Source organism: Ornithodoros turicata, chromosome 2 (genome assembly GCF_037126465.1).
Source record: "Ornithodoros turicata isolate Travis chromosome 2, ASM3712646v1, whole genome shotgun sequence".
Taxonomy (NCBI): domain Eukaryota; kingdom Metazoa; phylum Arthropoda; class Arachnida; order Ixodida; family Argasidae; genus Ornithodoros; species Ornithodoros turicata.
In genome coordinates this window covers 63867163-63888925 of record NC_088202.1, presented here as the reverse complement: position 1 = coordinate 63888925, position 21763 = coordinate 63867163, and the positions used below count along the sequence as shown (strand labels likewise).

At 46.9% G+C, this 21763-nt stretch overlaps 1 protein-coding gene across 2 annotated transcripts in view; it reads left to right on the top strand.

Moving 5' to 3' along the window:
• LOC135385497 (putative serine protease K12H4.7) overlaps positions 1 to 12573 on the top strand; it is a 60023-nt gene extending 47450 nt beyond the window's left edge. For both annotated transcript variants that reach the window (XM_064614845.1, XM_064614844.1), the window contains 3 exons: positions 6330 to 6423; positions 9724 to 9932; positions 12304 to 12573. In XM_064614845.1, the coding sequence (XP_064470915.1) occupies positions 6330 to 6423; positions 9724 to 9932; positions 12304 to 12431 (431 nt within the window). In that variant the 3' untranslated portion in view covers positions 12432 to 12573. The remainder of the gene's footprint in view (positions 1 to 6329; positions 6424 to 9723; positions 9933 to 12303) is intronic.
• Positions 12574 to 21763: the final 9190 nt, after the last annotated feature.

The window sequence follows — 21763 nt, the reverse complement described above, 5'->3', positions numbered from 1 at the left end:
TGCAGCAGCTGCCCGATCCACTACCTCATTGCCTCTTATTCCAATGTGGCTAGGGACCCATTGGAGGGTGAGCCGGTGGCCCCTGTCTTCTAAAACCTTGAGTGTCGTTAGGATGTTCACTACCACCGGAGCCAAGGAGCCACGGATGCCCATGCTGTCTATGCACTGCAGCGCTGCCCGCGGATCTGTGTAAACCACCCAGAGGCGGGGGTGGTGATCCAAAATAGACCTTAGGAATAGCAGGATGACATACAACTCCGCAGAGGTGGCCGAGGTGCGGTGCGATAGGCGGAACCCACGTGAAATTGACTCGTCTGGGATTACAAATGCCGCAGATGAGCCGCCGGTAGTGGAGGAACCGTCCGTATATACAGCGGTTTGGTTTCCGTATGCAGCGTCCATCCACTCCAGAGTAGCCTGCTTGAGGACTGGAGCAGGGGTTTGGCTCTTCGGCCCCTTGATCCCCGGGATGTGAGACAAGATGGATGGTCTCGGCAGTGTCCATGGCGCTACTGAAGAAGCGGATGGGGCAACAGTGAAGGCAGGTATATGGTCCGTTAGTTCTTGCGCACACTGCGCGATTTTGCTGCGGTTTGGCTTACGAAGCTCCTGTACCAGCGGGTGACGGCGATGGTGAGCGCGCAATCGCAAGTAGTGGCGGAAAGTTTCTCTCTTGCGGAGGACGCCAATTGGGAGTTCCCTGGCCTCGGCTACCACCATCCTCGTCTCAGCGCAACGCGGAACGCCAAGACAGGTCCGCAAGCTGCGCGCCAAGACGCAACGGAGCTTGTGTTCGGACGTCCGTGATAGTCCGTGCAACACAGGAAGGCTATAGACTACTGAGCCACGAACAAGCGCTTTGTGGAGTGCAAGAAGGTCCCGCTCAGTACATCCCCAGCGCAAGCCGGCAAAGTGACGTATCACATTTCCCCAACGTTGCGCCTTTGAAGAGAGATAGTCAATGTGTCTTGCCCACGACAGGTTGCGGTCCAACACAACACCGGGGAACCTGTGGTGCCTGACCTGCCTTAACGGGGACCCCCCGATGTGTACTTGGAACCGGCGCATCTCTTTCCGGGTAAACGGAAGGGTAGCACTTTTCTCAGTGGAGATGTCCATCCCTGCGTTCAGGAAGTAGGCATGTATGGCATCAAGTGAGCTCTGGAGCCGACGCTGAATTGCAGGGCGGGACTTGCCAACAGTCCAGACGCAAATATCATCAGCATGGATGGACAGATGCACCCTCCGAGGAAGGCACTCCTTGAGGCCCATCAAGACAATGTTGAATAACAGGGGGCTAAGGACACTTCCCTGAGGAACTCCCTGTGGCACAGTGATCTTTTCCGTGTCCCCCTCGCCTGTAGTGACGAAAATCTTCCGTTGACGGAGGAAGTCGGAGAGCCACGTCAACGCCCTATGAGGCACCTGGGCCTGCAACAACCCATGAATAACACAGGGATGGCTTACGGAATCGTACGCCCGTTTGATGTCCAGGAAGACAGCCATCGCTATTTTCCTTCGCGCCTTCGCTTCTTCGACCGAAGAGACTAAATCGAGCACCGAATCCATAGAGTTACGGTGTCTGCGGAAACCCGCCATTTCCTGAGGAAAAACAGGTCTTCGCTCCAGCCACCACTCGAGCCTGTGCAGTATCATACGTTGAAGGACCTTGCCTAAGCAGCTGGTGAGGCTCACGGGTCGGAAAGACGCCAGATCGGAGGGTTGTTTCCCCGGTTTCAGGATGGGGACTACCCGTGCCTCCTTCCACGCGGCAGGGACTTGCCCATCCCTCCATGACGTGTTGTAAACCTCTAAGAGCGCCAAAAGGGATGCGTCGTCCAAATTGCGGAGCGCCACGTAGGTGACTTTGTCTGGACCGGGCGACGACTTCTTGTGGGAGAGTGCCAGCGCAGCCTTGACCTCGGCAAACGTGAGGTCTGCGTCCATGTCAGGGTCAGACACTGACGGGGCTTGACTAATAGCATGCTGCAGCTCCAATGCGTGCCTCCGAAAGGCTGCACATTTCGCTGCCTCGGACTGTGCTGCCAGAATTTTGCAATTCAAAGCTAATGTGGAAGTACATAAAATCTAAGAACAAGGCGCCCATGGGCATTCCTTCAATTAAAACGCCTTCATTAAAACGGTCTTATTGATAACGATCTCGCTAAAGCTTGCACCTCAAGTAACTATTTTCAGTCTCTGTTTCGCTCCCCTGGTGTAGCTTCACACCCTGAGTACAACGTACACATTCCGGAGCCCATGCCACCTGTAACCCTGTCGAAAAACGGCATTTCATATTCACCTTACGTACGATCTGCGCATTTAAAATCCATACTGGGATGGGTGTCTTTGGAGCCTCGGAGAACACAAGCTCGGTTGAAATTTCTCCGTGATATTTATTTCGACATTTCTGGTATTCCTTCTCGTAACTACTTGTTCCCTTCGAATTTTATTTCTAGACGCCTAGACCACGTACACAAGATTGAGCCTTACCGTTTTAGATCAACAATTTTTCAAAACTCTTTATTTATTTATTTATTTATTTATTTTTTTGTTAGAACGATCCCCGATTGGAACAGCCTCCCTCGTGACTTAATTCATTCTGCCTCCAGGGACATTTTCTTGAGAAGAGTGCACGAATTTCTGTTGAGTTAAACGTTATTGTAGTCTTGTAACTTGAAATTCTGCTGTACATACTGCTTGTTTCTGCTGTACATAAATGACATCGCCACATTACACCCAAATATAGTTTTGTACGCAGATGATGTATCACTCTTAGTCAGCGGGAAAACATTCGATGAAGTAGCTGCGGAAACCAACGAAGCCCTAAGAAACGTAACCAGCTGGGCATCACAGAACCAACTCACAATCAATACCGAAAAGACGTTGTCGACTCTCTTCACACAACGTTGCTCACACATTGTACCCAACAGGGATATTGTCATTGGACACTCAAAAGTTAAGCTCGCTCAAAGCATTAAAATACTTGGAGTCATATTCGACCACAAGTTACTGTGGCACAATCACATCTCTTCCATTGCATCCCAAATCAGTAAGACCCTTAGCCTGCTGCACAAAAACAAATTCTTCCTCCCCACCTTCTATAAGCGACTACTATATCACTCTCTTATTCAATCCAGACTAAGTTATTGCAACCTCGTATGGGGATCAGCATCTAAGACGTCTCTTCAACGTCTTCACATTCTGCAAAAGAGGGCCATCCGTATCATCGAAGGAGCCCCATGTGACATTACAACAAAGCCCCTTTTTCGCAAACACCATAACCTATCGATCTTTCAACAATATACGTATCGCCTTGCTCTTTCATATAAACACTCCATGAGGAACCAAAACGACTTGGCCACCCTATCACAAGTCACAAAAAATAAGAAATTTAACGCCTTTCGTAACTCGGACATCTATTATGTGCCGTTCTCACGTTCTGGTTATGGACTACAGAGATTACAGGTAACAGTCCCTCGTCTTTTGAATGCCCTTCATCTACATAGTATTGACATCTGCAGCGTGTCCTTCAGAGAGCTGAAAACATTACTTTTTGAAACTGATATTAGGTTGTTCTAATTCTAAGGCTGTTCTGAAAACATTACCTTTGAAACTGATATTAAGCTGTTCTAATTGCATATTTACTCCTAACTGCACACGTTGCATCTGCAATCCTGATTGCCTATCTGTTGCATATAGCATGTTCTTTGATATTAGTAATTATTGTATTGTTTTAACTGCGGTACTACTGTAAGCATCCTTCAATTGTGGTAAGCGTGAATTTATAAATTATGTGTTGATCGTTTTTTTCTTTGGAGTTTGTATAAGTATTGCATGTCTTGTCTAGATGCCCTGATTGTAAGGGGGCCGAGACGTTTCTCAAGCTTCCAGCTTTTTGTCTCGGCTCCCCCATCGTTCTGATGGTAAATGATAAAAAAGAAGAAATTATGTTCATTTGTATGCACTGTTATGTTCTCCTCTCCCCTACGTAGTACCACTCACGTGGAATTGCAGGATATTTGAAATAAATACTGCTGACAACGAAGCGAGCTTGGAACAAATGATTCCTCCAAGTACCTGTACCATAAAATAAGGATCGAGCCCCCCCCCCCCCCCTTTACAGCCGCCAAATGTTTTGTGACAGTCGCACCCTTTGTTTCCCACCCACCCAGGGGTTATTATTGCAAGTGTAGCTGAGACGTGTGGCAGCAGCGCTGCCTGCACCACTACTCTGAGACACGCACTGAAACGCATCCATACACCAACAACTTTAATTTTAAGATTAGGAATGGGGAGTTTCACTAGGCATTGGAAGCTGTCATGATGCCTTTGTATTCATAATGTTACGTTACAAACATCATGCAAAAAGCATGAAACAGCGAAAGCAAACGAAAACGAGAAACGAAAAGAGCTTCTCGGAGCCCCACAAAAATCGTTCCGCAAGGCGCGCAGCCAGCGTCAGCGCATCCATGTAAACAATCTTACGTCACCAGGTGCCATTTCCGCGACCAAGCGTTCCCATGCATTGGATAGGCCGGTAAGCACACCAGTCCTTCCAGCTCACCATAGCTCCCGTATGGTCACGCTCTTTTGAGCGAGTCCGACCCCCCTGCCCTAAACACATTTTTTTTTTTTTTTTTTTTTGGGGGGGGGGGGCCGATACTTGAACCCGATTGACATTTTTCTGAAATAAAGGGTGGCCCAGAGTAGAATTATATGCCTGCGAAAAGGATAACTGTCTATGATACATCGAGCGTTTCTTGTGGAAACGACAGAAACGCGCGATTCTGTCGCACTGCTTTTGACTTTCGAAAGTCCTACCTGAATGTCTTAAACAAAAAGGAGTAAGAAACATAGACTTTGCAGTGATACGGAGTTAATATACTCAATACTTCAATCAATTTCTCGCTTTTAGTAATTTTTCTTTGCGTAATCGAAGGAAATATGGACAGCTCACTCTTTGTTTTGTGTCGCAGACGAGCATGACTCTCGAATTTACGGAGAGACGCCTAGTAAGCAATAAATAGTATCTGTTTTTGCTTCGGCAAAGTAGGAGTGGTTTTCTCTGACTTTTTCTGCTTCTGTTATATTTCTGTCTGCTTCCTTTTTAAACTGCTACGCTTATTGTCCGTTATGGAATGTACCAGAAACGAACAGCCAGTCTTTATTGCGGCAGTTAACCAATATGTATGGTATCAGTATGCAACTGTTTCCTGTGCAATTAAAAAAACACTGATATGGGGTCTCTGACGAGTTGGGGGCTATTTTATAAGTCTGCATGCTGTAAGGGATATGAATAAAAAAATTGTTCATCCTAGAAATGCTCTAGCACGGTTCTCAAGTTGTCCTCACGTAGGATCTGTGGATGATCTGAAGATACCATGGGGACGCTATATAGTGCCAAAATGACATGTTGAGGATGATTTGAGGATCAGATTCACCGTCCTGGGGATATCACACCCGGCCATGCATGATAGTCTTAGCATATCTCTGGGATGCCAGTGTGTTGTTGGTATAGGCGTATAGGTGCATATAAGGAAGAAAACTGCCCTGGTACCCCTTATGTACTCGCATCCCGGCCGGGATCGTCCTGCACTGATGTACGGCCGTCTCGGAACCGTTTGCACCACTCAAACGCTTTGCTGCGGCTAAGTGTATCGTATACTGAGCTTGAAGTATTCTGTGAATTTCAGATGACTTTACGCCTTCATTCACGAGAAACTTCATGACATAATTCGGTGTTCGATGTGCGCGTCACCTCGTTGTCGGCCATCTTGTCCAGCACGTGTCTTCTGTGTTCTCACAAACTTTGGACCACCACGTGGTGAACGCGGAGGCCTGTCGCGTGTGAAAATGACGAAGGAGAAGTAGCGCGAGCCATTCTGTACACTCAGGAGACAGAAAGTCCCGGTTTGACTTGAACACCCCTCGTATATCACGTATAGAATTGTTGCAGTTATTTGTTGCATTGTAAAATTGGTTGCAATAGTTTGAAATTCTTAGAAATCAGGACATTTGTTATGATATGATGAAGCACCTCGAAATGTGCAAGTTCTGTGTGTTTGTTTTATCACACCAGTATTTTGTTCCTGTGTGCAATTTCTGTTCGGGCTGCATTCTTCTTGTGCAGACCGGGGTCGGCGTGTTCGTCAAGCGGATTTTTTCCGCGACCCCGCCCATTTGTACTGAATGGGAAATAAATTAAATTGAATTGCATTGAAATGAACTTGGGAGCGGCGTTCGTTCTGTCTCACAGGGTCTCATCGCGTTATTTGGTCTTATAAATCCCGGTGCGAATAACGATGATCGCCTATACAATTTTACAGCTCGTCAGTGGACGTACCAGACGTGTGTCGAGTTTGGCTTCTTCCAGTCCTCGGACGACCCCGACCAGCCTTTTGGGCCACTGTTTCCAGTCAAGTGAGAAGTTTTGATAATTAGTAACATTTTCGTTGCTATGAATGTCAGATTCACTTGTTTCGTGCATGGGAACGACCGTGCCATGTCGTTCCGTGCCATGACCTGTTGAAAAAGGTGTACGGCTCTTTTGGATACTGTGAAAAATGCAAAGCGTGCGAAATATTTGCTAACATTCATTGTAAGTGACGTATTACGATGTTGCATTACGCTAGCCAAAATGTCAAGTAAAAAAAAAGACAATTCTTTGTTGTGGGTCGATCGTCATCGCCGCAGACCGTCGTGCGGCACGAGAGAGTGCAGAGAATAAGGCGCGCTGTTCTACACTCTATTTATTTATTGCTTGGTTGGTTTTATCTGTGCGTGTTTTGCGATCTCTAAAGCGTCATGTGGCTACGATTCTACGCCGAGACTGGGAGGCGACACGGGTTGAAATCCGGTCGCCGTCTGTGCTCTCTCTCTGTTTTCTCTAGGTGTGTGTTCTCGATACAGTTCTGTGTGAACTAGACCCAGGACGCACGATCAGTCCTGCGATAGTCGTGATATTGTCCGCCTGTGTGGGATTAATAGAATAATTGAAATCGATTGTGTTCATTTATTTCATCCAATGTGTTTCGTACGCTATTCGGAGGGCACCGTGCCCATGACGGATTAAGACTGTGTTTAAACGAATTGCACTTTGGAAGCCGCATTCAGAAAATGTAAAAACTGTACCCCGGGTCATAAACAAAGCGGTGTTATATATAAAGTTCAGTACATAGACTGTGACGCAACCTACATTTGCAAGACAGGCAGAAGACGTGGGACAAGACCAAAAGGGACGCTGACGAGGGCTACGAACACAAGGGACGTTGCCAGGGCCACGAATGCCACGAGAACCAAGACCGAATTACTCGACCATTGTTGATCTAACGGACATGTACTTGCTTTTGACGGTGCGATAACATTGGCACATGACCACCGATGGAGCCTTAGAAAGTCCTTAAGATGTGTCCTCACTATGCAGATCTGGAAGGCAGGTCGTCTCTCCCCGCTGTGCTTTGTCTATGGTTCACTATGTCGATCGGCATAGTGAGGACGCACCTTTGGAGTTCTGGTTTATCAGGCGTGACGCGTCAGACTGTAATGCAAGCCGCATTCCCCTGTCGGATGTCTATGACGCCCTTGTAGATAAGTAGGCCGATGTGCTAGTCTTTGGCCTCTGTTGTACTGACGATGTCGCCCGTATAGGTAGCGAAACGTTTACTCTCTTTGCTTCTAATCGTTGCGTTAAGACGGCGTTTGCACTCAAGCAGTTACATTATGATGACTTGTGTGGTGTGTTGTTCATTTTAGCTCCCCGGCACTGGGGGTTCTTAGCGTCCTTAATTAAAGTCACGAAAATATCGCGTGGAGGATCCGGTACAGGTTGAGATTAGTATTCAGGTCGCGTCATTTATCGCGATATGGCACCATACGTAGCTTACTTGGATTGTGTACAGGTTTATTACTAACGCAGGGTTTACAAAGCTCACAATATTAATTCGAAATACTTTTGTTGTCATAATCTATTTGTTCCTTTTACCCTACATCACAGCGAAAACATTCCTATGAGAATGGTACTTGCGCTCTTCGTCCTCATTAGCGATGTCTTCCCACACGTAAAAAGACACGCGTATGTCTGCTGTAGTCTCACATGAACCTGAGCAGAAACTTCATGTTGGGTAAATTATACATTCAAGGCTGTACAACACATTACAGCCAGAAATTGTGTGGCGTCGACCTGCAAAGTGCTCACAAGTTTGTGCAGAATTATCACTATAGCGTTTGAAGCCCCTCTAAGTACTATCGATGCGCTCCTTTTTTTCTAAATATCACTGGGTTAATTATTTAGTGGTTCCTTGTGGGACATAGCCACTGGAACTTTTATCATGTGATTACGAACCGCCATGATGGACGTTACGTGGAACAACGCTTATAAGCGATTTTTAGTACATCGGGAGGTATTCACGTTAACGGTTCCGAAAACATGATAATGTAATCGCTCTGTTTCTTCGAAATAGGTGACATCGAATTGCTAAGCTCGGATATGATAATTTCATTTATCCTGTCGTTTTCGTTGCGTTCTTCCGATGTACTAAAGCTGGCTATGATGCAAATAACAATTCAAGCAAAAAAAAAAAAGAAACTAAAGTAAGGGATACCAGGCCCCGAAAGAAGACTTACCGTCTGCAGCAACGTAGATACCCATAGTAACTTTTACCCAGCATACACGTTTAAGTAGGTCGTCCTGAAATGAACAGCATCCGCCACTCGGGTTCGTGTACTTGCAACGATATGCAGGTACATGCGTGAAATGGGAAGTTCAAGCCGCTATTATAGGGCTTCATAAGCATGACTCCAAATGTTGAGGACATGAGAACGAGTAACCTGTGTTTTTCACCATTGATTCAAAATATACAAATACCAAGTGATGGAATGTAAATGTTCTAAGGCTGAAATACACGAACAGACGAACACAGCACAAGCCTGACGTGGGCAATACATCCTCCTGTATTTGGGGTGAAGAGGAGGGAAAGAAGAAACAAACATGCAGCACAGGAGTCTTGTTGAGTCTTCGCCCCAAACTCAGGGATATGTTGCCCGCGTCAAGTTTACACCGGTTCGCTTGCGCAATCCTTTTAAGCACAGTACAAGCCTCAAGGTGCCTGAGAACTCGAACAAGAACATGGTGCTCGTCCAAAAATTCGGACAGCAGCGAGAACCGAACCAGGGTAACCTTCGACTGCTTGTCGAGTGCGTTAAACATTACTTTTCCCTGACTTTGGAGCTTTAATTACGTGCATTCGCATACCTTATATTTATCGGATGAAAATTTGTTGCTGGTGTTTGCCAGATGCCAGCGCAGCGTACCCGATCGGCAGTCGAGAGGTGCGTGATTCGACTCCCGCCGTTGTTTGGCTTTTTCGACCACGGCCATGTCTCAAGAAATACCTCGGTTTCTCGTCCATACATGTATTGTTGCTGTATTTAAAAGCGAAGGCCGTGGTCCTGATGTGGGCCTTTTGTCGGATGACGTGTGGCCTGTATGAGCTCCTATAGAAGATCGTCAGGTTAGACCTCCTCGACATTCCTTTCGCCGTTCTTGAATACTTCAGTACAATCCTAGGCATAATCCTGCGTTTCGTGTGTTTTCGAGAAACAAACCCAAGAGAAGAGCGTCATGAGCAAAGTTGGTGATACGTCTCACGTAAAAAACAACTTATTAAAAAAAAAGGAAGACAAGAGAGATGGCAATTTGTCAGCGTGGTCATTGAACTGCAGGTACTCCATAAAGGAATGTAGGGATATCTTTGGTGCAAGGTTCGATGAGGCCATGCTGAACAATGGCGTTCAAGAGACTAACACCATGTATGGAGGTATCCACCCTGTGCTCCGAAACGTCACTTTTCCAAACGGCTCCGTCGACCCTTGGCACGCGCTTGGAATACTTGAAGATATATCTGCTGACGTCACTGCAGTTTACATCAATGGTGAGTGACATGGGATCGCGTTACATGTGCGTTCCTCGTGTATGACATGACGAGTGATCGCATCTCTGCACACGCTTGCGCAGAACATTTGTAAGACATTGAAAAAAAAACAAAAAACAAAACACGTGTTTTATGGGTACTATCAAGTATTACCGGTCGGCAGGTCGTAAAATATTATTACAGTATACAGTACAGTGTATTATTTTACAGTGTCGTGCTTAAACAATGAGGCCCGTACACTGCGTGAGATTCTGTGATTCGGTCCATTTGTTCCTTAAGTAACATACAATAAACCATCCGTAATACGAAATAGCTTCCGAATTATCGCTTTCATCGAAGTTTCACGCTGTCGCGGCCGAAATGGTTGCGTTTCGTGACGGATTCATATACTACCAGATGGATTGAACGCTAAAAGCTCGTTGAGCTAGCCGATCTTCCACAGTTATCTTCGTTTACGCATCAAATAACATGTCGCCATGGTTCTCGTTATTAAGACTTGCTTTTATCGAATTTTTCGCTGTGCACACTTTTATCGAATCCCAGCATACAGGGTGTCCCAGAAAACGTGTCATTGAATTATAATAAAAAACTACTCCACCTAGAATCATGCGGTCAACAGCATTTGTTGAATGAATGAATGAATGAAAGAAAGAAAAAAAATCGCATTTGTTCTTATTAGGTTTTTGCCACCTTCTAATGTGAATGTCATGTACTCCAAGTTTAATTACTGTATAAGTGGTTAAATTCGCGGGCTCAATAATTCACGAATTTCTGAGAAGTCAGGATCAGGCAATTATTCGCGGAACCTTAAATTCGCGGTACAGCGGTGCGTCGACCCTGCATCTTTGGGGTCCTCCACCTTGAACTTCCTTGAAGAAACTAATAAAAGGTATCACAACTGGGTAACTCGTTCAATTTGTCTTCCTTTTGAGCACTTCTGAATGAAAGGGCTGCGATTAGGGGGTCCTACTCGGCTTGTATCTGTGTCATTGCCGAATTGACCTGTCTCCCGTCATCGCATCGAGCAGGTTTGATTGGCACTCGATAGTGATGCGGCAAGTTTTATAAAGGCCTATCCGCGTGGTATAGTGCATACACGCTTGCTGGATAATACAGGCTTACAAGAAACTGGAATCACGGGACGCCTACATCCGCGCGGGATTCGTACGTGAAGGCTGGACTATACTGTCTCCAGTTGCAGCGCCGAACCGAACACTTTGCGAGCCAATGCAGTCTAGTAGCGTAAGAAACCCCGTGTACATAAGTTCCTCAGAGTCCTGGGTCAAATTTCTTACATATTTCGTTCTCGTATTTTTCTGTCATCGGTTCGAATACTTCGCGGGACTTTAAATTCGCGAAAAAAAAGGCGTTCGAGAATTTCGCGAAAAATAGGTCCTCGCGAAAATTACTACTTATACAGTATGTAAATATTTGCGAACTGAACTCTGAAATTTGCCAAGTAAAGGTTACTTTTTTACCCCACCAATATGAAGAGCGTTCCGAATTCACTCAAAGCCATGATAATTCACAGTGATATTCACGCGCTATCCCATCGGAAAAAGTAGCCGAATATCATGCTTTTCGGAGCACCGGTCCATAGCGCGCGATGACTTTTTGAGCGCAATCGCTCTCAGTGCGACGAAAGGAGGTTCCGAAGCCAGCCCACAGAGTGATAGTAGAAAAAGTAACACTTCCTAAAGTTGGGAGAGGGAAAGCATTATCCCAGCGAAAGTCGAACGTGATAAGCCGTGCCTGTTTTATCTCTTTCTGCGATGTCGGTGAGGGCTGGGTTTTCAACCACCTTTCGTCGGACTGACAAAGATTGCGCTGAAAAATTAATCGTGCGCTATTCTGTGCGACCTCCGTAGAGCATGATGTTCGGCTATTTTTTCCGATGGGATAGCTCCTGAATGTCCCTGTAAATTATCATTAATTTGAGTAAATTAGACACGCTCTAATTCTTCTTCACATTCTAATTCTTCTTCACATTGGTGGGGTAAAAAACTGACCTTTACTTGGCAAATTTCCGACTTAAGCTCGCAAAGATTTACATAATTAAACTTACGTTACACGATATTCACATGAGGTGGCAAAAACCCAGTAAGAACAAATGCCATTGACCGCATGACTCTAGGTGGTGTAGTTTTTTTATTATAATTCAATGACACGTTTTCTGGGACACCCTGTATATTGAATTCTTGTCCGGTCCCGTTGGTTTCCTTATACGGGAGTTTGCTTCGTAAGGATTAACGCGTTGAAACACAGCAAATGGCGACTGATCAGCTGCTGCTGCAACTTTTCTCATTCTACCACTACCACCACCATTCCAATAGCTCTTTTGTGTCTGAGCTCTTCTAATTTGTTTCCGCAGGAACATCACACTGTGTTGACATGAATGCAGCTAGGCAGAGTGACCCGCCTCAGCTTATAGAAGCAAGAAAGAAAATAATGGAGCAAGTGGCTATTTGGATTGGTGCTACTGAAGCTCGCACAGTTTGAGTCTGCGCAAATGGAACTTTATGCTAAGATGTGGTGGTACAGTAGCGTCGCTGCATTAGGCGTCTGTGCTACAACAGCCTTTCTTTTGAGGTCGTCTTTTGTAAGGATCCTCTCGTGAGGCAATAAACGCTTAGTCAACGAACGAACGGAACGAATACTGAAACATGACACACGTTGCAATAAATAGCCCAACATTGTAACCAAGCGATCAGTGTAGCATGCACACTCAGGCCAGTGTGAGCCTTTCTGCAATACATACAACGACTAGTGAAATTCCCCAGTCAAGCACGACATAAGTTTGCGGAACGCACGAGCAGTATACTTTTTTTATCGAGTGCGGCACGATAGCGGCGGACACAAGTGGACTTGTTTACTCGCTTAGAAGTGTGGAAGAGTGGGCTGGAAGCGACACTTAGTTTTGATATCATGACCGCTTGGATGAAAGCTGCTACTCTGTGTCATTACCAGCACCGCACTCGTCCACCTCTCTGTTCGGGCATGCTTCCGCTTGACGCTAGTGTGTCGCGCTAAAGAACAGTACATTGCTAGCGCGTACCGCAAACTTTTGTCGTGACCTATACGAACCGAGCCCATTGTTCAAACAGAACATCGCCATATGCTACCGTGGGGAGCTAGCCTTCGTCCAGCATTATATCGTTCTGCTGTGAGTTACTTGCTCATCCCCACAGGGGACCGACTTCGGCTGGTGTTTGGGGAATGGCGGCTCCACGGACCCAGCCCCTAGTTCCAGGGTGTCATGCGTATGTGTCGAGGGGATGTAAGGGGAAAGATAGAAGCTTTGAACGGTGGCGGTGGGGGCCTTGGTCAAGCCCCGGCTGTTGTTTTTTTTTTTTTTCTCAATAAACATATTCCCCCCCGGCTGATGGGTTTACTCTAAAACTCCAGAACTTTTCCGTCTGTATAGGTATGAGGTGTCGGCGATGTTGGTTGTGCCCGTCTCTTATGCATATAAAAGGGTAAAAATTTTCGTTTTGAGATTGGGAACGCTAAGCGTTTCTGCAGCGAAGACTCTGACAATGAATCCAGACCATTCTCCCTAAGTATATTGCCCTTATTTCTGAAGATAAAAATTCACCACTTAGAAAAATGCACCGATTTTTTGTCGAAAAGGCTGTGTCATCCTTGTGAAGAAAATTACAGAAATCAAGAAACTAAGTTCTGGCGATTTAAAACTGCCTTTTAGACCTGTTGGTGATGTGTGTAAAGGCGCTAAAACGGAAAGGGACGAAACACATACACTGAGCTTTCTTATCAGGAGGGCGGGAGACAGGTGCGTGAGCACAGCCTCGATTTTACTGGACGACAGGAGCTGGCTTTTCTGTCGGTTGATCCTCGGGGATGTCAATAAACAGTTGAAAGTTTTCGCTCAGTGTCTGTGTTTTGTCCCTTTCCGTTTTAGCGCTTTTACCCACATCACTAAGATATGGGGTCCTCCTAACAACAACAACAACATATATATTCTGATGATGAAGTGGGGAGTTTTCCCACTCTAGGAGTGGAACGCTACCCCATAGCCTCCTCCTCCTCCTAATCAATCCTTGTTGCTATCCAATACTGTGCCATCCTTGTTGAAGAATGCCGCACAAGTAAAAAAACTACGTTCTGAGGGCGTTCTAATCAAATGCACTTCGGAAAGTGACTGCGATCTCATCCTAAAAGCCAAAGAAATTATGGTAAGAAAATATGAGCTTCCCAACACGAGGCACTAAATACCAGTTATGGGGCGTCAGCCCTCTCCGAACCGATCAATGTCTCTCCCGGAGAGGTCCTTGAGAATTTAAAAGGACCGGGTGTAATTGATATCGGAAAGCTAAAAATAAAGAAGAATAATGAGAATATTTCCACCAGAAACATTGTTCTTACTTTTGAAAACCTCACAGTTCCAGTTAAACTTCTGGTTGGCTGTGTTTCAGCTGATATCTATGCATACGTATTTTAGTTTACTTATTTATTATAAGTATTTTAGGTGCTCGTATTGGGCATGCTGCCGTTGGCAGCCGTTGCGGTAGGGATCTCCGTGCTCTGCCCGTTGTAGTCAACAGGGCCACGACTCCAAAGCGTGTAATTGACCTGAATGCTGCATCAGTTGTGCAGGTGAGCCCCCCTCCTACTCGTATCCAACATGGAAAGTGATGCAGAACATCAGCTGCCTTGAGGCAAGGAAGAAGGTATGTCCTTTTACATTCCACAAAGTCATTTACACTGATCTTTAAAGAAAAATCTAAACTGGTCTCTTGCTAAATTCAGAGAGAACCTGTGAAGATATCTCCTCGATTGAACGAAAGTACAGGGAAACGAGCCCAATTAAATCTTCTAGTACAACTTTTTTTCTGAATCATTAACCGTTGCCCATACATCCATGTCATCCTTCACCACAGAGACGCTCCCTTTGGAGTGTGAGAATGACATGGGTTCAGAACATTCCTTAATGAGCAGCAGTTCACACTCACAGTGAAAAACCAAATCCGTAAGTGACTAAAAGACATACACTGTAAACTTTTTCACACCTATGTGTGCGCTATGAACATTCAACCTGGTTGCGTAACATTGCATCCCCAGGATGATATTTTACAAAATTTGGAAAGCATTACTAAAGATCAAGTGTCAGTGCAAATCTTGCTTTTATTATGTATTGGATATCGTAGGTACGAGCTAATGCATATATACATCGCTATCGATAATCGAGTACGCGCAAGTGTCTACAATACTGTTGAACAACGTTGAGATGTTGCAAGACTGAATTTTTGGAGGACAGACAACACTCGCGTAAAGAAAATTTGTGCGCAACCGTGCTCCATTATGATGTTACCAAAATTACACCTAAAAAGGCGTGCGCCATGCACGTAGTTACACCCTTAAAGGTGTGAAAAGATTTAGAGTGTATAATGCAGCTTTTACTTTCCAGTAGACATAACCAGCAGTTTATGCCCTTTACTTTCTTCTTATTACTGCCATGATTATCAATCAGACGATACTCCAGTGGAACTGGATGTTAGGTTTTGACAGGGTGACGATTGAGGAAGTCATTGACCTAATAATCAATGTCATCCTGGAGGTAGCAACTCAATCTATCTCACAAGCGACTGGTCGTCTACCAGCCACCTCGTCTACCAAAGTCTTGGTTGACGAGCGAGTGCGAGGAGACTCGCAAGCTTCAAAGTCGGGCATGGAGTACATTTTGGAGGTACCCCACCGCACAAAATCTACTACTCAGGGAGGTGAGAGCGAAGGCCAGGTGGACGCGCAAACAAGCTAAGCTGTCCCCTGGGTGAAAACCTGTTTATTGGTATCTTCTTTCTTTTGCAGTATCCCATCCAAAGTGGTTTCGGACAGACTCCACAAAATTAGAGGACACACAAGTTTTTCTGTTCTCCTCTTGCACCATCAAGTCACCATCTCCAAACTGCAGCGAGTGCGATGTTGTCGAGGAGACAGAACACACCCTCCTCAAGTGCTCCAAGTATGCTGGCAGTCGCAGGGCACCAGAAGCAAGGCTGGCTCGCCTGGACGCCCGGTCATTTGACCTTGTAAACCTCCTGGGTCCTCAGCGATTCGATCATCAAGGGACTGCATTGAAAGCGCTCCTACGTTTCCTTGAAGAAACACATCTGATTGACATTTTGTGGCACTTCCTGGCCTCTCGTTTGGGACAAGTGTTGCCACTGGTTCGGGATGTTTGTCCCCATCCAACTACTGAATTTTCTCCTCCTTTTTTTTTTCAACTAATTGTGGCTAACTGGTCTTTGGTAGCCAGTCTGACATCGTCGTGATTTATGTCCGCATTACTTTCTTTCTCTATCACGTCACATCACCTCTTGAAAATCAATGGTCGTTTATGCAAAAGCCAAAAACAGCAGGCTATTCGTCTTTTCAAACACTTCGAACGCATCTCAGGTTCTTCCCATTATAGTGGCAATTTTCGTAAAATCAGAGCAAGTACTGAGAAAAAAAATCCTATGAATCGTGCCGATCAATTTGTATAATATGCCCTTTACGATGGCGCAGCTTTTGCAATCCTTATCGTCTGAGAAAGCCACTGCCTGTGGCACAGACCCCGTGACATCCATTCGCATCATCATTGCAGGAGTTTTCACCCAAAGTCGAAAGAATACTTACTACCTTTGTTCAGTCAAGTGTGGGTATGGGGTAGATTACCTTTTCTCATGGAAAATCTCTACTGTTACTCCGCTGTCTAAACCAGCAAAAGATGAATCGACTGACCTAACGCTCTCGCAACCTTTTTACACACGAAACCTCCTGTCTGCAGGAGTAATGAAGAAGGTCAGGTGGGAAGGTGGTTAGGGCTGGGTTGCTGGTCCGCTTGCGTAGAAAATGCGAGTGGTGCAGCCCACACCGGCTTACTACGACTGGTACACTGACTCGGAAAGGTGTCGTCGGTACTGGTGTGGGTCGGAAAGATGTCACTGGTGAAAGACCGAGGAGGACCGTCACGAAGCATAAAGCGGCGTGATGCAGTGAAGGTGACCATGGCGTGTTCGGAGTGGTGCAAGGCGGGAGCGGCGCTGTGGAATGCCAGATCGTTGGATGAAGCTGGAGCGTCACCGCCTAGCGAGTCCTCGGAAGAACTGGGCACCATACCAAAACTTTTGGATGGACACAATTTTGACAAAATTTGGGATGATGAAGGGCACCAGGGTAGGGTGAAGGGTATGTCTACCAGACTGTGGCGTTTGCTGCGGGTCACCAAATTGTGGAATCGTCCAAGAGATCTTGCCGAGTCAGAGGCTACAAATACAACTGACTACCTTATGCCATGGTGCGGGGTTGTAGAAAAACTCTTTTCCTCCACTCCGCCATTCCTCCATTGTTTTTGTACATTCTCCTAATACTACTCGGACGAAACAGCTCGCAAAGAAAGGCAATGCCGCAATGGCATTTCTTGTATTGTTGACTAATCACACGGGTCACAAAAATTGTGATCCCATCTTCCTTAACGTTTTAGACTGCTATTTGATATCCTTAGTTTACCAATTCGCTTTATGTTCCTAATGCCAACATTAATACCAGTCCTAACAAATTCTGCCCCATTGCTTTTGCACTTCAGTGCCACAACAACAACAACAACATATATACATATATACTGATGATGAAGTGGGGAGGCTGTCCACTCTAGGAGTGGAACGCTACCCCATAGCTAGGGGTCTAATATGACTGGTGACAATGATGAGTGATGACGATGAGAGATGACGGGAATGATCGGAGCGGCGATGGCGATGTTGAACGTGATCGTGATTGTGGGAATGTCCGAGAGAATGTCCGGGGTCATAATGAGTCCTTTAGGCCTGGCGCCTCAAAAAAGCCAACCACATGACGTAAGGCCGCTCTGGAGCGGGCCGCGGTGTCCCAAGGGCCGAGGATGGTCGACAAGTTGAAGGGGCGGCAGCCAAGGGTGGCAAGCTGTGACTGCTATGTACGCCTCTCGTTGATATGGGTCCGGCAGTGGAGGAGTATGTGTTCTACGTTGGCAAGTACAGCACACTCGTTGCACATAGTGCTAGCCTCACAGCCTAGCTGGTAGCGATAGAACGGAGTGAAGGCCGCCACATTCAGACGTAGCCGGTGGATGAGCGACTTCAGAGGACGAGGAAGCTTTGCAGGCAGCCGTTATGACAGCGTTGGGTCTACACTTCCCAAAGAGGACCTAGTGGGAATGTCGTGTTGCCACTGTAGGGTAGACCAGGAATCGGATAAATGCCTGAGAAGGGATCTTCTGTCTCCTCTCGAGAGTATAATGGTCATAGAAGGCCGTTGTTGGTGTGCAGCGGCAGCGGCAGAGTCGGCCTCGTGGTTCCCAGTTATTCCGCAATGCCCTGGTACCCACTTAAAAGCAACGGAGTGGGAGCGACTTTGTAGGGACCCCACGGCGCACAGGATATCTATCACCACTGAGGAAAGGGAACCGCGGATGCCCATGTTTTTAATGCACAGGAGAGCTGCTTTGGAGTCGGTGTAAATTACCCAGTGCCGCGGTTCACAGTCTTCCGCATACGTCAAGAATAACAAGATAGCATAAAGTTAAGCGGTGTTGATGAGGTACAGTGAGACAGACGACACCCACGTGTAACGCACTCTGATGAAATGGCAAAGGCTGAAGATGAAGTGTCCCTGGTCGACGATCCATCCGTGTATACAGCGGTACTGTTGCGGTATTGAGCCTCGATGAAGTCAAGGGTAAGTTGCCTAAGGGTAACATCAGGATAGCTGTTTTTGTTGTTCTTGAGGCCGGGTATGGAGACAGTGACAGGCGGCGATGGCACAGTCGATGGAGGCACTTTGGGTGCCGTCAGGTGACTATGAATTTGGAGATATTTGGTCTGAATGATGTCACTGCAGCATGAACCGTCGATTCCGTCTAGCGTGAAGCTTGCGAATCAGAGAGTGACGGTTATGATGGGCACGTAGACGCAGATAGCGGCGTGCAGTTTCCCGAGTACGGAGAACGTCAATGGGGATGACCCTGGCCTCAGCCACTACTAGGCGGGTTTCAGCGCCTCGCGGGACTCCGAGACATACCCGAAGGCTTTCGCGAGCAGGGCTCGCATCCTTTGGATCAGTGTCTGAGGAAGTCCGTGCAGGACGGGAAGACTGTACATCACGGAGCCACGAACTATGCAGTGTGCAGCATGAGGAGATCCTTCTCGTCTCGCCCCCATCTCACACCTGCGAAGTCACGAATGACGTTGACCCAGCGTTGGACTTTCTTTTCAATAACGTCTATGTGGCGCTTCCACGACAAATTCCATGATAGAGTTACGCCGAGAAACTTTAGATGTGTCACAACTTCAGTGCAACATAGCATCATGTGCTTCAGAAGAGAGTCAACACTCTGTGCTTCACATTTAACACACCTCAAATTTCCAATAGATCACCTCCCTGGGTTGTGACTTTAGCATATTCTAAATCCATTTAACTAATCTGGCAGTTCAAATTAAATAATACTCCCACTGCCCTAAACCCTTCACACTGCCACTATTTTGCGGGTTTCTTTTCTTCCTTTGTTTTTCTTTTTTTGCTCCTAACCTTAGCCGCTTCTACCCCCGCCACGTTCGTATACGTAGTAGCTGGTTATATTTCGCACTCGCTCTTTACCCCAGCAGACACCACCTTATACCTGTTAACACAAACTTGATATGTGATTTCGACGACTACTAACACGTAAAATGTTTGTTGCCTTTTGATTACTTCGCTAACGTGAATTCCTGCATCTTCGAAAGTTAAGCTGCTTAATCCGAAACATTTCTTAAGATGGGACTACAGGTATGCCGGTACCTTACACGGGAAAATGCGTGCCTCTCCGTTTCTATATTTTACCTGAAAGCCCACACTCCCAGCTACTGTTTTCTCCCACTGAAAAACTTTGTTCCTCACTGGTATGACCTCATGCACAACTTTCCAGAAGAATGATCTCCTCTTGCTTTCTGACCAGAAACTATGGTGATACTACCGGTATCACGTAGGTAGTGGAGAAGCGCCGCGGTTACACCGCTGCTCCGTGTGCCAAGTAGTGTTGAGAGGGAGATGGAGTACCCGAAGAGGCTGGCCAGGCGAGACTTGAGGTTGTCGCGGAAGCACCTGGAACGGCGGCATTCGAGCAGAAGGTGACGAACATCTGCCTCAACGTTGCAGGTAAAACATAAGGGTGTTGCTTGCTGGCCCATTTTGAATAGCAGTGACGGCGTGCGGGCGACGTTGAGGCGGAGCCGATGTATGACACATTCTTCCCTCCCTGAGACGCCGCCGCAGATAGTGTAGTCCATCGTTGGGTCAATGGACCTCAAGAATGGGTTGGTCCTGGCAGCGTCCATGGCAAACAGCTTGATATTGACAGCAAGAAAGTGGCGTCGCTGCAGTTGGCAGGCGGATGTCGAGATATGTATTCCATCAACCGGCTCTAACGCATGGGCACGTGTCGCAGCGGCGTCAGCGCGAGTATTGCCGGGGATGCCAACATGGCTCGGAACCCATTGAAACCACACAGTGTGGCCCGAGGACAGGAGCTCATTACCGCAGACTCACGCTCACGTCGCAGACTATCTTAACAGAGAAAGATACCAGGATAGCTAGGGCCGCTTTGCTGTCAGTCAATACCGTCCAGGCACTAGGCGGGGAAGCAGACATGTGCTTCAAGGCAACAAGAATAGCATACAGCTCAGCTTCTACAGATGACGTTTCGTAGGGAAGCAGAGACGCATGCTCGAAGCCGTCGCTAGAGACATAGTACGCCGCCGTCGACGAACCTTGCCGCACTGACCCGTCAGTGTACACCTCCGTTCTATGGCTATGGAAGGCACGAATGTGGTCCAGGGTAAGTTGACATGCAGCGACAGGTGGTATGCTGTTTTTGTTAGCAATGTCAGGCACAGACTCATGTACGATGGGCTGATTCAGCGCCCACGTCGGTGGCGCGTATGCAGCAGAGGTGGCACTGTGAGAGATGTAGCTGTTAAGACGGAGCAGAGCACGACAGAATGCGGACGACGGGGAAGTTACACAGATATCTCTCAGGTAATGATGGGTATGTCGGCTGACGAATCGGGCGTAAACACCAAGAGTTTCTTTGTCGCACAGAATGTGGACTGGAGGTTCTCGCGCCTCTGCCAAAACAGAGAAGGTTTCTGTTGTTTTAGGCACACCTAAGCAAAGCGAAGGCTTCTAGCTTGACCACCGAGTAATGCCCTGTCACCAGAAACACTGAGCTCGTGCAACACTGGTAGACTGTATCCTAAGGTGCCGAGGACCAACGAAGAGTGGACCTGCCGGAGGTCAGCACTGGATGGGCCCCAGGATGATCCACATAGATGCAGGATGACATTGACAAACTTGTTTGTGGTTGCACCAACCGCACGAATGGCGTGAGGCGGCGGTCAATTATCACACCAAGATAGCGGACGTGGGAGACAAACTGCAGAGCAGAGCCCTCCCCAAATATAGGGTATTTGTGGAAAGAGCGGCGCGTAAACGCCATCGCTGTTGTCTTACTTGGCGAAATGGAGAGACCGCGTTCCGCGAGATAGGAGACCGTCGTCCAGAGCTTGCTGCAAACGACGCTGAAGAGTATCGCGGTGGATAGCAGAAGTCCATATGCAGATAACGTCGGCGTAGATGGTGATACTGGTATGGCTAGGTAGCTGCGCTGGGAGTAAAGCCATGATGACGATAAATAAAAGTGGACTCAGAACACTCCCTTGTGGGACGCCACGCTGCACAGGGTAGACGGCGCTATCTCCCTCAGTAGTGCGCACAAAGAGTTGTCTGTCAGTGAGGAAATCCTGAAGCCAGAGGAGCATGCG